Source organism: Urocitellus parryii, chromosome 4, assembly GCF_045843805.1.
Source record: "Urocitellus parryii isolate mUroPar1 chromosome 4, mUroPar1.hap1, whole genome shotgun sequence".
Lineage (NCBI taxonomy): Eukaryota > Metazoa > Chordata > Mammalia > Rodentia > Sciuridae > Urocitellus > Urocitellus parryii.
This window is the reverse complement of record NC_135534.1, coordinates 58,270,839-58,285,041: the sequence shown is the minus strand read 5'-3', so window position 1 is coordinate 58,285,041 and position 14,203 is coordinate 58,270,839. Positions and strand designations below refer to the sequence as shown.

General features: G+C 36.6%; 2 protein-coding genes and 1 non-coding gene across 3 annotated transcripts; 1 reads left to right on the top strand and 2 right to left on the bottom strand.

The window, feature by feature from the left end:
• Positions 1–6,093: 6,093 nt before the first annotated feature.
• On the bottom strand, positions 6,094–6,200 carry LOC113176547 (U6 spliceosomal RNA). The gene has a single exon (XR_003300078.1). It is a non-coding gene; the product is annotated as a U6 spliceosomal RNA (small nuclear RNA).
• A 44-nt stretch (positions 6,201–6,244) lies between these two features.
• LOC113176542 (olfactory receptor 2D3-like) lies at positions 6,245–7,168 on the top strand. The gene has a single exon (XM_026381009.2). The coding sequence runs from the start codon at positions 6,245–6,247 to the stop codon at positions 7,166–7,168; it is 924 nt and encodes a 307-aa protein (XP_026236794.2).
• Positions 7,169–12,780: 5,612 nt separating this feature from the next.
• LOC113176541 (olfactory receptor 2AG2-like) lies at positions 12,781–13,734 on the bottom strand. Its single transcript, XM_026381008.2, has one exon. It carries the CDS (start codon positions 13,732–13,734, stop codon positions 12,781–12,783), a length of 954 nt encoding a protein of 317 aa, XP_026236793.2.
• Positions 13,735–14,203: the final 469 nt, after the last annotated feature.

The window sequence follows — 14,203 nt, the reverse complement described above, 5'->3', positions numbered from 1 at the left end:
TAGTAGTAGTAGTAGTAGTAGTAGTAGTAGTAGTTGCTCTGGCAACCTCAGCATCACTTGATTATGGAAGCAATATCTAAATTTGTTGCTAATTCAGTTAAGGTGCCACAAAGGTTTTTAGTAACCAAAGATTGCAGTTATCTTAGATTTTAGAAATGCTTTTACACTTTTTCTTTACAATATAATCATATTAATCAGCATGACTAAGAGGCAACCAATATAATAATCTAGATTTCCTTAATAAACCCTGAGTAGGATATACCTTTCTTTGTTTATGAGATTAACAAAGTTAGTCACAGAGCAAGAGAGAATCTGATCTCATCATGTGGAAAAATTGACAATTTAAATTTTTCTCTCTTTTTAATGGAGTTACAAATCAGGGGAGATTCAGAAATTGCTGTAGTGTTAACAAGCATAGTAGAAAGGCTGCAGGGTATCTTATGAATTGTGAACTCATGGGACTGCATTATTTACATCAGTTCTCAGGTCCTCATTTTTAATAAGTCCCTCTTAGGAAAATGCACTGTTCAAGTCCTAGGAGAATTTAGGCTTGTGACCTTGAGAAAAGTGGCTGACAAAGGTTCAAGATGGAAAAACACTCTGAGTACCCAGGAATAAAAATGCAGTGACACAGCCTAGTGGGACTTTGGTGTTCAGCCCATAGGTCTCAACACCTGCCCTCTCCTTCAGCCTTTTCACCTGTGACCCCCAGTGTTGTGGCTCAGCTCAGCTCAGCTTGGTCCACCAGGTGAGGGCGGGACTATGGTGAGGCTGCATCTCTTCAGGAGATTCTGTGGGGTTTGTGAAGAATGGGCCCTTCCTCTCCTCTCCACCATCACCTTCCTTCCTTCCTTCTTTGCCACTTTTCCTCCTCCGCCTAGAGGACTCAGTACAGAAATCCTTCTCCAGGACATCTGCAGGGATCAGATCCTACACAAAAGATTCCTGAAATATCTAGGTTAAGAGCCTCCCATGTGGACCTCATTTCCCAACAGCTGTAACCCTACCAGACCCTCCACAGCCCTCTGTTGAAGTGTTCCCTTCCTCTGTTGTCTTTTCCATCTCAGGTGGACAGTAGACTACAGGGAATTCTGGTCTTTTGATCTTGAAAATCCCTGGATCTAGAAAGTGATATGTAGTCACAGTCTTGGATGTGATGGCTATCTGAAACACTTTGTTACTGTCAGAATCACTACCTTGTTCTATCACCTCTGCCACAGTGTAAGTGCTTCTCCCTAGTTTCAGATGGAAGATAATGATTTGTGCAATTTATTATTTCTTTCATCAAATCTTGGTAGATGCCCAGGTGACCATGATTCAATTGTCCTGCTGGTCATTTCTGGGGACATTCCAGTGGCCCAATGGCTACTGTGTCCTTTATACTTCTTTCCCTTTTTGTTGTATAATTATTTTGATTTGAGTATATGAGTGAAAATAGGTCTAAGTTTCTATGTGTGGTGATTTGTGCATGGGATAGATGTTTTCTGAATTGCTCAACAGATAATTATTTTCAAATTTAAGTGCATCAAATGATGGGGGTAAAATTTCTAACAGTCTCTACTTTGGAGGATTCATAAAATATAAGGGGGAAAGTTCCTTGATATTAAATATATATGTATATATATATATATATATATATATGTATAATATCATATAAAGATGTATTAGTATAAGTATAAAACCCAGAGAAGCAAGAAGATGTTTAGAAAAATCAACTTCACTTAATGGAGGTGGTGAAAGCTTGGGCAAAAATGTGACAACAGAGATAATCACTGGAGGATGACCAGGAATTTTACTTAGTAGATAAAGCAAGAAGTGAACTTCCACAGAGGGGACAGTATGAGCAAAGGCACAGGCTCATGTGCCTTTGAGCATGGCAGAATATTGCTTAAGAGTTAGGAAGTAGGGAGAGATTGGCTTGCAGACATCTGCAGCCAGTCAGAGATGCTCTAGACCCAGAATATTTGTTCAGATTTAAGCCTATACACAATTGAGAGTCATCAAATTTGGGAATGGAAAAATGATAAAATTAGCATTCTCAAAAGATTGTTCTATTATATTTTGAATGGAACAATATAAGAGGCAGAGAGATAACAGAGATAAACAGAAGCTACTGGATTGGAAAATAATTCCAGAAAGAGAGAAAAGGAGAGAGATTTGAAATCTGAGTTGAATCTCATAACTGGTTACATTCTTCAGTAGGTGGAAAAATAAAGGAAGAAAAAATGACTTCTACTTACATCTATGTCATCTATATCTCACCAGGAGTATTTTTGAATAATACAAATTGTAGAGAAAATATCATAGCCTCAAGTTTGATTATTTTCAATTTGATGCTAAATGCGAAAATGCACATAATACTCATCCACCCATGTACAATAAAGAATACATGTTTATTAATATTCTAACTAAAACTTATGTGCCAAATACTAACTTGAGGCTTATATAAATTATCAATTTTTTGCAAAAAATGGAAAAATTTAGATACTAATATTCTCGTTTTATAAATATAGAAACCAAGACTTAATTTAAATGACTAATTGAAGGTAACTATATATTCATCCATATAGCTCAGATTCTTTTCCAGTGTTCTCATATATTAGGAGGATTTTGTCTTTCTAGTGATCTTAAGCTCTTTCAACTAGTTTCTTTTATGCACTCAGTTTTTTGTTTGTTTGTTTGCTTGTTTGTTTTGGTACTAAGGATTGAACCCAGGGGCATTTAACCACTGAGCCACAAGCCCAATTCTTTTTATTTTAATTTTGAGGCAGGTGCTCACTAAGTTACTTATGGCCTTTCTAAGTTGTTGAGGCTCTCCTTGAACTTGTGTTCTCTGATTAAATTCTCTAACCTGTTGTCTAACATCATGTATGTATTTTATTTCACAGTATTTTAAAGGCTGTATCTCATAACTCTCAAATTGAGATGGCCTGCTTTCATTTGTTTGCTGTTCTCCCTCTCCCTCTCCCTCTCTGTTGTTCTTGTTCCTATTTTATGGTGTGCCTTGTAATTTCATTTTGTTGAATGTAGGGCATTGTGCATGCAATACTATAAAACCTGTTTGAGGCTCTAAATAGAGGATTTATTTAGGTTTGGGCAGGGTCTTAAGAAAAGATCATACTGTCTTATGAAAAATAGAGATTGTCTTGATTTAACATGAATAATTTCTATATTTTCATTTCATTCTTTATTCCAAAGATATCCCAAACAAAGCCTAGCGTATTTGTCAATATCACGTATATTGGTAAGCCTTAAAGTACAATTTTTATCTCCTACTATTTTAAGACTGCTGGAAATTTTCCTCAACTTTTCCACCTGTCATGCCCCACTTTCTGTTGTTAAGCTTATCAGACTCTCAGTTGCTTCTTTAGAATCCACAACCTTCCTCTGGGGACAGGGAATGCTGCTGTCAGTCTCACTATACTGTGCTGCTTCTTTCTCCATGGTCTTTGTACCTTAAGACTTTACAGGCTTCATAGCTGTTTTCATTGGAACGGTTGGTTGAAAACCACAGATCCCACAATTACTAGAAATGGGAATCTGCTTATATGTATTGGTATGTCTGTTCTGATGTTATCATGTGACTCTTACTCTAATGTTCAACAATATTTACATTCCTTGGCAAAATCCTACTTAGTCATCAGATATTTGTCAATATGTATATTATATATATGCATTTGCTAGTATATCATCTATAATATTTGCATTGTTAATCAAATGTGAAACTTGTATCATTGTGTGTGCTTTGTGTTAGGTTTTCACATTAGAGTCTGGTATATATTATAAACTAAAATGAACTAACTTGGAATAACATAGCTAAATACGATACATGTCCATTATCATTTGAATAGACTTTTTTTTTTGCTTAAATTTTTTGGATATGTCTTTTGAGGACTCATTTTTTTTCAGAGAATTGGTTCTTATACAACAATGGACTTTATCTAGTGCTGTAGATGCCATTGCAAGAAACTTTATTTTTATGTCTAGATGTGAGAAAGAAAGCATGTAGCCCTCGTACCTACTGAGATGACGTTGACAATGATGAAGACTACCTGGGAGGACATAAAGGAACATGTTGAATATTTGGATGGAACATAACCTTAAGCCAGACCTACTTTGGATTTTAGGTAATTCAGATCTATAAATTCACACTTTAAAATTGAACACTTTGAGTAAGCCTTTTCTTTTTCCTACAAACGACACATTCTAATAATAACAAAAATGTGTTCTAAGTGGAATATTGAAAGTCATAGTTACCAAAATACTAAATCAAATAGGTTAATAAGGAAAGCAAGGCACTTACTCTTTCTCACTGCCAAGTCTAAAATTCCTTCTTAGGTTAAATGGTAGCATTAACTCTTTAAATTTAGGTTAGTGGTCATCCATCAGATAGTATTAGAGACATTCTGTTGTGTAATATTTGAGGCAACAGATTTAAGTGAGATTTCCAAAGAATAACACAGAGGAAAAGAAGGATGGGCAGAAGGCATATTTAGAGGGTGTTATAGAATTTTCCCTGATTGGTGCAGATATTTACACTAATGCTGCCTAATTTCTTTTCCATCTGCATTCAAACCATTGAAAGATAGCAGGTGTTTTTCTTTTCAGTGTATACCATTAACTTCTACCTTATCCTGTCTCAAATCCTAATTTGAAGGTACATTCTATTTATGACTCTTTCCATGCATTCAGACAAAGCCCAATACCAGAGTACCTCTTTATAAATAGCATCTATATTCTTTTTTTTAGCGCAAAAATATCATGTCTAAAATCAGGGACCAGTCTGCTGGGACTAAATGCTGATTTAATAATTTGCAACTCTGTGGCTTTGAAAGTTCTTTTAAATCATCAGGAGCCCTCAGAATCTTTATCTATAAAGTGAGGTGGTCAGTAGGGTTCAAATCTTGAAATTCTTCTTTTAAGAGTTCCTGAGATACCACAGTGCTAAATAAAGTGAGTTTTTTAGTTGTTGTTATAATGATGACAGTGAGTATTATTACTAGTGTTAACAGTTCTGTGTTCTGCTGCCTAGGACACAAAGTGCTAGACATGAGGGTCAGCTACTGTGTCTCCCATATCTTCTGCATTGTGAATGAAATCCATAAATCTCAGTGTTAAAAATAAATTTACAAAAATTAGGTAGACATCAAAATACCAGATTTAAACTCACTTTTTGGCTCCCTGCTGGCTCTCCTAGCAGACCTGGCATGGACCTGATGACCTCCTTAAATCAGTCTAGCTGTCCTACCTGGATTTTGACTACTATTTAAGAGTGGTTTTATTTTAAATAACTATGGAAAAGAGCAAAAACTAATATATGCAACTTATCTGTTTGATCTCCAAACCATATTTTGACTTCCTACTATACTGTGAACAAATTTTTCCATTGATAATCTGTGATTTGTGAGCTAATAAATATTTTGAAATCTAAAAGTAAAAACATTTTATTATTTAAATCAGTTCACTGAATTTTCTTACATCTAATTTTAGTGTTTTCAAAGTATTTTTCAAAAAATAAAAATGAAATTTAATCAAAATAATTCTCTTAATATCTACATAGTAATTTATTAATACCTAAGTATATACCATCTGGATTACTAAAGATGCCAGTGTGTGATACTCATACTTGCAAGTTTATTAAGCAAAAGAAAATGTGCTTGAAATCTATATGCACTGCAGGAAACAGAAATATGAACCTTAAGGCTAACTGACCCCTTGTAGGAGGCAGATGAAATCTGATAGTCAAAACTTGTACTTGTTAGCATTATACATATTTATAAAGCAACAAAAGATAACATTCAGAATGCCTCTGTTCTCTCTCTCTCTCTCTCTCTCTCTCTCTCTCTCTCTCTCTCTCTTTCTCTCTCTCTCTCTTTTACAATACTTATAAAGCATTTTATTGTTTCTCACAGGTTAGGGGAAATATTGTTTATCAGTAACAGAAAAATCCTTACTTAACAAAACAAGTGAAAAGCACCAAAGAATCTGTCAACAACTCCGATGAATTCCAGTGTTATTAAGTTACAATTTTTAAACTATACTGTAATGTAGTACTCAAAGCTTTCATAAATACCAAATCCAATAACTCCTGAAAAAAATATGGAATGCTTCACGAATTTGTGTGTCATCCTTGTGCAGGGGCCATGCTAATCTTCTCTGTATCGTCCCAATTTTAGTATATGTGCTGCCGAAGCGAGCACCCTCTGTTCTCTTTCTGATGACAGGTACATAAAAATAAGAATCAATGGGAGAAGGAAACGAAACTTCTGTGTTTGAATTTGTCTTGTTGGGACTGTCACAGGATCCACAGATCCAAATCTTGTTGTTCTGTGTTTTCCTGATCATCTACCTTCTTTCCATATTTGGAAACCTGCTGATAATACTCCTCATCCAAGTTGACTCTCAACTTCACACACCCATGTACTTTTTTCTCAAAAACTTATCTTTTGCTGACCTCTGTTTCTCTACAAGCATCGTACCCCAGATGTTGGTTCACTTCCTTGTGAAAAAGAAAACCATTTCCTTTACTGGATGCTCAATACAGATAGTGGTCTTCCTCCTTGCAGGGTGTGCAGAGTGTGCACTGCTGGCAGTGATGTCCTATGACCGGTATGTGGCTGTCTGCAAGCCCCTGCACTATTCCACCATTATGACCCAGAGGGCTTGTGTCCAGCTGGCCACAGTGTCCTGGATAAGTGGGGCAGTTGTATGTTCAGTGGACAGTGTGTTTACACTGTATCTCCCCTACCAGGGACGGAATGTCATTAATCACTACTTCTGTGAACCACCTGCTCTCCTAAAGCTGGCATCTGGGGACATCTACAATGCTGAGATAGCTCTCTTTTCAATGGGGGTGATTATCCTCCTAGCTCCTGTCTCCCTCATCCTCATCTCCTACTGGCATATCATCTCCACCGTGATCAGGATGCAGTCTGGGGAGGGGAGGCTCAAGGTCTTCTCCACCTGTGGCTCCCACCTCACCGTTGTGGTTCTCTACTACGGCTCTGGAATATTTGCCTACATGAGACCGAATTCCAAGATGATGAATGAAAAGGATAAGGTCATCTCTGTGTTCTATTCAGTCATGACTTCTATGTTGAACCCCATCATTTACAGCCTTAGGAACAAGGACGTTAAGGGGGCTTTCAGGAAGCTGGCTGGAAGATAATATGCCTCAGAGGCAGTGAGTTCTGAAATCTGAAAAAATATTTGAACATTTTGATTGACAACATGGTTCTGACATCCTCATCCTTTGCTTCCCTTGCCTCATTTCTCAGCTTATTTGAGTCTATGTTTATTAAATGACTTCTCTATGCAAGCACTGTGCCTACATCCACGAGATGAGTAGAACTCAGTGCTTTCCTCAAAAGATGTGGCAATCCACTAACAAGAGATCATAAACATAGAGATAACCATTTTAAAATTTCAATGAGAGGGACTATTTTTAGATAAGGTTAAAAAAAAAACACTGTGTAGACCCAAAGTGAAGGCAATAGCTTATTTGAAGATCAGAAATACTTTATGTAGATGTCTCTACTGAAATGATAATTGATTTATTAGTAGGATATACAATTTCAACAAGTATCAAGGTCAGGAAAGATACCCAAGAGACACTATATCACGAACAAAAACAAAGATGGTCAGAGAGGGCACATTAAAATCAGGAATATGTCAAGAAATAAAGCTTAGTAATGATATTGTCACAGGATTATCTAGCTTTATATTATTCTGTAGAAGGTTTTATGCACATGATGAACCAGTTTGCCCTATAGGAAGACTTGCCCAATAGAGATGACCTGGTTATGCCTTTGCTTAGGAGCTTCATTCTAAAAGACAGTAACAGAGTGGAATATTATGCTTGGCAGTTTGTGTGATCACAGTACAAAAGTTAGTCAAAAGATTTATGGTCTAGATATTATCTCAGAGGTTATGAGTCTATGACATTTAATATCTGAAATAATTTTTATCTTGTCTTTCTTTTAATTTCAATTATGAAGGGAATCTTATTGTTCAAAATATACAATCATATTCTGCTTTAATCAGTAATTCTATCAACCAACATATTTACTGAGCTTCCTGTACTGAAATGCCTAGAAAGTTGGTAGTATTTCATTATTGTTAATATTTAATTACTACTTGTGCATTCTGATAATTTGTAACTTTGTTTGTGGAAACATTTAAATTGAAAGATATTTTAATAGCTATCTGACAGTATGATAGGCACTAAAAAATTGTGATGTCAATTAAGCATGAATTGCTCAGTCTTAAAGAGTAGAATTTTCTGGCCAGGCACAGTGATGCAGACCTGTCATAACAGCAGCTTGGGAGGCTGAGACAGGAGGATCACAAGTTCAAAGCCAGCCTCAGCAATGGCAAGGCACTAAGTAACTCAGTGAGACCCTATCTCTAAACAAAATAACAAATAGGGCTGGGGATGTGGCTCAGTGGTCGAATGCCACTGAGTTCAATCCCTGATAACACCAAAAAAAAAAAGGCATGAACAGATATATTAGAAAAGTGTCAGAACACACCAAAAATGGATTAATTCTTCTAAATTGTCATTGTGAGGGGCTAATGGTGACACCAGTAAGAAGAATCAGGTCAAATAATAGACTAGGTAGATAGGACTGGGAGAGAAAAGCATACCTCAGACAGGTGGAGAAAATGTGTGGGGTAAATGAGGCATGGAAGAAAGAGTTCTTAAGCATAGCACAAGAAGCTTTCTTTGAGCAAAGACTAATAAACAAAAATTACAACACTGTGGGGAAAGGTACGTATCACTTTCTTGATTTAACCGTTGCATAATGTGCACATATTTTAAAACATCATAGTATACATGATGAATGTCTATGATTTTATTTGTTAATTTAAATAAATAAAACATAAGCATGTCACTTTTTAAAGAATCAATATCGTATAATTTGATTAAGCAGTTCTGATCCTAGGAATCCACTTTACAAATGTGCATGAACAGATTGTGGAGGAAGAGAAGACCCTGGTATGATTCTCCAGGGTTTTTTTTTCTCCACAGAAACATCAATTTGCACAGCTGTTCCTGCACCAAAATACTTTCACTGCAGCACAGTACCTCATTTTAACATAATAATAAGAAAAGATACAGAAAAGAGATCTCCCTTCAACTACAACAACACTATGTGGAGAGATGTGTCCTGCTTGGGAGATAGAAAGGGAATTAAGACTGGGATTCACCTGATGCTGATTCCAGAGGTCTCAGGCCCTGGGTGTCCTATAGCAGCAGGCAGACATGGACCTTGATCTTGCTTTGATGTTGGACTGAATTTGGCAATCTATGAGCTCCGGGTATGACCCAGCATTGTGGAATTGGATGCCATGGGACTGGTCCATTTCATATCTCCCCCAACCTTTGGAAGAATAATATAGACAGAATTTTCCACTTGGGGAAGAAAGGGGTGTGGGTACTCAGTTACTGCCTAGGAGTCTGAGATTAGTCTCTCCATGATAAGGCTCAGAGTCAGGCTGAATCCCATAGCCTGTAAACACAGGCCAGTCACTACAGAAGAGGTATCTGAGTCATACGAGGGCACTGCAAGAAAACAAAATTACAGGCCAATGTGATGAACATAGATGCCAAAATTCTCAAAAAATAATAGCAAATCAAATTGAGCAAAATATGAAAAGGGTCGTTCACCATTATTAAGCAGCATTTATCTCAAAAATGCAATGATGGTTCTACACATACAAATTAGTAAGTGTGATAAGCAAAATTTAAAGAATGAAAGACAAAAACTATTTGATGGTCTCAATAGACATGTAAGAATCATTGAAAAATATTCAATATATCTTCCTGATAAATAGTCTAGTGAATTAGGTATAGGAAGAACATACCTTAACATAATAAACGCTAAATGAGATAAGCATTTAATTAGCATCATTATCCATGAGGAAAGTTCAAAGACATTATTTTACAATGAGAAACAAGAGAGGGATGACTTATTATGAGGTTTCTATTCAACCTAATACTGGAAGTCATAGCCACAGTACCATGCAAGAGAAAGAAATGAAATGCACCCAAATCAGAAAGGAACAAGTAAACTTGTTTCTGCAGATAATATGAACTTATATACAGACTAGATAAAAGTATTTGCCAACCATATATCTAAAATGAGCTAATATCCAAAATATCCTAAGAAACTCAGTAACAAGTAAACAACCCAAGTAAAACATGCCCAAAGAACCTGAGGAGACATTTATACAAAGATGGCCAACAGGTCTATAAAAAAATGTCTATAAAATGTCTTTTAAAATGTCTATAAAAAATGTTGAACATCAGTAATCACCAAGAAAATACAAATAACCCAATGAAGTATCACCTCCCACCTTTTAGCATGGCTATTTCAAAAATACGAAAAATAACAAGTGCTGGCAAGAATATAGGGAAAGGAAATTTTTCACATTGCTGATGGAAATGTAAATTAGTACAGACACTGTGGAAAGCAGCATGGAAGCTACTCAGAAAATTGAAAATAGCATTCCCATATGATCTGGCAATTTCATGATGGAGACATATTCAGAAGATATGAAATCAGTATTGCAAAGAGAAATCCCACACTCCCAGATTGATTACAGCATTAATCACAGTAGCCCAGATATAAAAACAACATAAATGTTCATCAATGGATGACTAAATCAAGAAAATGTGGTGTAAATAAACAATGACAACCTTAGGAAAGAAAGAATTTTTTGTCCTTTACCACCACCTGGATGAACTTGGAAGACATTAAGTAAGATAAAAAACAACACTGTGTGTGAACTCACTTTCTTTCATGTGAAATTTAGCACAAACACAAAAAAGGAAGGCAAAATGGTGGTTACCAGGGAGATGCTGATGACAGAATACAAACTTCAAGTTAGACACAAGGGGAAGTTCATGAAATCTGTTGCACATCATGGTGATTATAGTAGCGACAACAGTACTATATTGTGTAGTTGAAAATTGCTGAGGAAGTATATTTTAACTGTTCTTATCACAATAGTGCAAATATAAGAGGTAAAACACATATTAGCTTGATTTAGCAATTTCACAATGTATTCAAATATCAAGACACAATATTAGACACCAAAAATAGATAAACTTTTGCTGATAAAAATAAAAATAAATAAAATATGCAAGTGTTTACTTTTTAAAAAATACAATAAAGTAAGATTAAATTTTTTGGAGACTGTTTATTCATCCATAATAGCCGACACAGTTTAAGCACAATTTAACCAGGCTAAGGTCTAAATGCCTGGCATTTATTATCTTATTCCATTTACCCAATAACATCAAGACAGCAGGCCTGTATTTATCACCACTTTTAAGTTGAGTACATGGAGATACAAAGGGTTTAATTCAGTTTCCTATTGTGCACTGAGGATAAAAAGGAAGCCAGGGATTCAAACTGAGGTGCTCTGTTCCCCTTCCTCTCTATCATTACTCTAAAATATACCCTCATACAAAGGAAGAAAATTCACTAAGTTTTAAATGACAAAAGGAATTGTCAGTTACATATAAATTCAGTCAAATACAGTATGCATAATAAAAACACAACAGAACAATTATACAGGTGATTTTTGCTTCTGTCTAAATTTCTGAATTTTTTCATTGTAAAGAACTCAGATCAATCAGTTTTAGGTGTTATATTATGGCTTATCTAAATAGATTAAATAATTTAAAATTATTTTTAGAAAGAAAACAGAACTTCCAAGCTCTCACAAACACAGTACCCAACCATAACAATCTTTACATAAGTGAGGTATTTTAGAGCTTCTGCATGCAACAAATTCAAGTTCCTACATTTTCTTATAAATCTTGCCATGATACTAAATATGATAAAAGAAAGCATGTTTAGGTTAGCTAGAGAGTGAGTTATATATATTTATGCCTCCTGTCCAGTGGACAGAGAATCACATACATTCACTTCAAGGATTTCATCTCCTTGCAGCTATTTCAATGCTCCAAAACACATATGTGTATCTGCATTTAACAAAATTCAAAGAAAATATATACCATAGACTTATCTCACTGTTATTGTATACTTTTCTGTTTAAACTTGGGCGCTTTCAATTCTATTTCTTTAATTTTAAACTTAGGCACTGTAAAAATGCCCCCAACATCAAAAAGACTCTGACAATTTTCAAATTGAAATGCCAGGATCCTTTTTTCTTAGCCCCGTCCACTACACCAACTCAGGCTTATGCCTTTATTTATGAAGTCAGTATGACTGACTCCTCACGGCTGGAATGCAAATGCAGTCACATATCTATTACTCTTCCCCATTAGTAGCTAACATCTTAATAAACAGCAAGTCTAATATATCTTCTATGGACCTTTTATTTACTAAAGATTTAAGAATCCAGTTCAAAGGAACAGTCCTTCAGTGCTAACAGGCCATTGGAGTTTGCTCAGTCCCAAAGCAATCCCAAGTCACTACTGCTACACAATGTTGAAATAGACAGTTAGTCTCCTACCATGGCTACTTGGTATGTGTCACAATGATGCCTCACCAGAGTGAGTCAAAGACATCCATTCAAAGATTTTTCTTGTCCTAGTCCCTTTTGTATGTGGGCTTCACAGGACACCGATAAGTGCCAAGTGAGTTTACATTAAAGTCTGTTTATACTAGAGCTACATAGAAGAAAATAAGGTGGGATTTTCAAAAGTATAAGTATCATCTCAGTCAGAGGATAATATTAAAGAATGAAGGAACATAGCAATTTCACTTTGAAAAGAAATAATAAGAGGCAAGTAAAGAGCCCTCTCTACTGGGTGGGGTGTACTGGCAGCACATATTTTCCCAGAACCCTCCTCAAGGCCCCCATGACCTCCTTATTCCTCAGGCTATAGATGAGAGGGTTCAGGGCTGGAGTGACAATCGTGTAGAAAACAGAGATGACGTTGTCTTGTTTGGGACTGTGGAAGGAACTGGGCAGGACATACATGAATGTGGCAGCCCCATAGAACATCCCAACCACAGTCAGATGGGAAGAGCAGGTAAGGAGAGCTTTCTTTTTCCCCTCATTGGAGGGCATGTGGAGCACAGTGAACAGAATTAGTGTGTAGGAGGCAACAATGGCAGAAAGGGGCAGCAAGAGGAAAGTCACACCTGTCACATAAACCAGGAGCAAATATCCAGAGGTATCTGCACAGGCCAACTTGAGCAAAGGTGGGATCTCACAGAGCAAATGTCTGATTTCCAAGGACATGCAGAAAGGGAAATGCATTGTATACATGGTGTGTCCTAAAGCACTCAGGGATGCCAGGATCCAGGATGTGGCCACCATGAGCCAGCAGACCCTTGGCCTCATGAAGATCATGTAGTTCAGAGGATGACAAATGGCCACATACCTGTCATAAGCCATGAAGGCCAGGAGGAGGTCCTCTGCACTACCCAGCATCAGTGCTAGGAACATCTGAAGGGCACAGCCTCCAAAGGAGATGCTGTTTTCTCTTCGAAGATAATCCAGGAGGGTTTTGGGAGTGACAACCGATGTGAACAGGAGGTCCACAAGAGAGAGCTGCCCGAGCAAGAAGTACATGGGCACTTGGAGCCGGACATCTGTTGTGATGACCAGAAGCAGCAGTCCATTGCTTGCGAGGGCCAACATGTACAGGAAAGTGATCATGGCACAGAGCAGATCAGGAGCCCCGCTGTCATTCAGAATCCCCACCAAGATGAAGCTGCTTCCCCAGGTGGAGGAGTTCCAGAGCTCCATTCTGTTTAGTTCTTTCAGTTGCCTAAAACAAGATAGATATTCAGAGGCATTAACCTACCTTTTTGGTCCATCCCAGGACAGTATGCAGTGGTCAATAAAAATCCCATGAAATATCCTTTCCTTCTCTCAGCTAAATTTCCCCTCTGTATTCTGAATTTCTAAAAACTTCTATTAAATTTTGATTTGCCCATCCATGTAAATGTAAAATAGGCATGTCAGATAATTCCAATTATTAAGAATTATCTTTACATAAGATATGGGAAAGAATAAGCCCAAAGATCTTTCTACATAGATGAAAACATCTCTCTCTTCATAACAAACCAATATACTGGGCAGTGTTTAAAAGCTGGCTGTTTTTCTACTTAAAGGAAGTGATGAGCTATTTACTCGGAAGGAGACAAGAAAAATAAAATTATGGGATCCACAGAGACATAGAAGTTGTTGGTATTTATGGTATATGATAAAATAA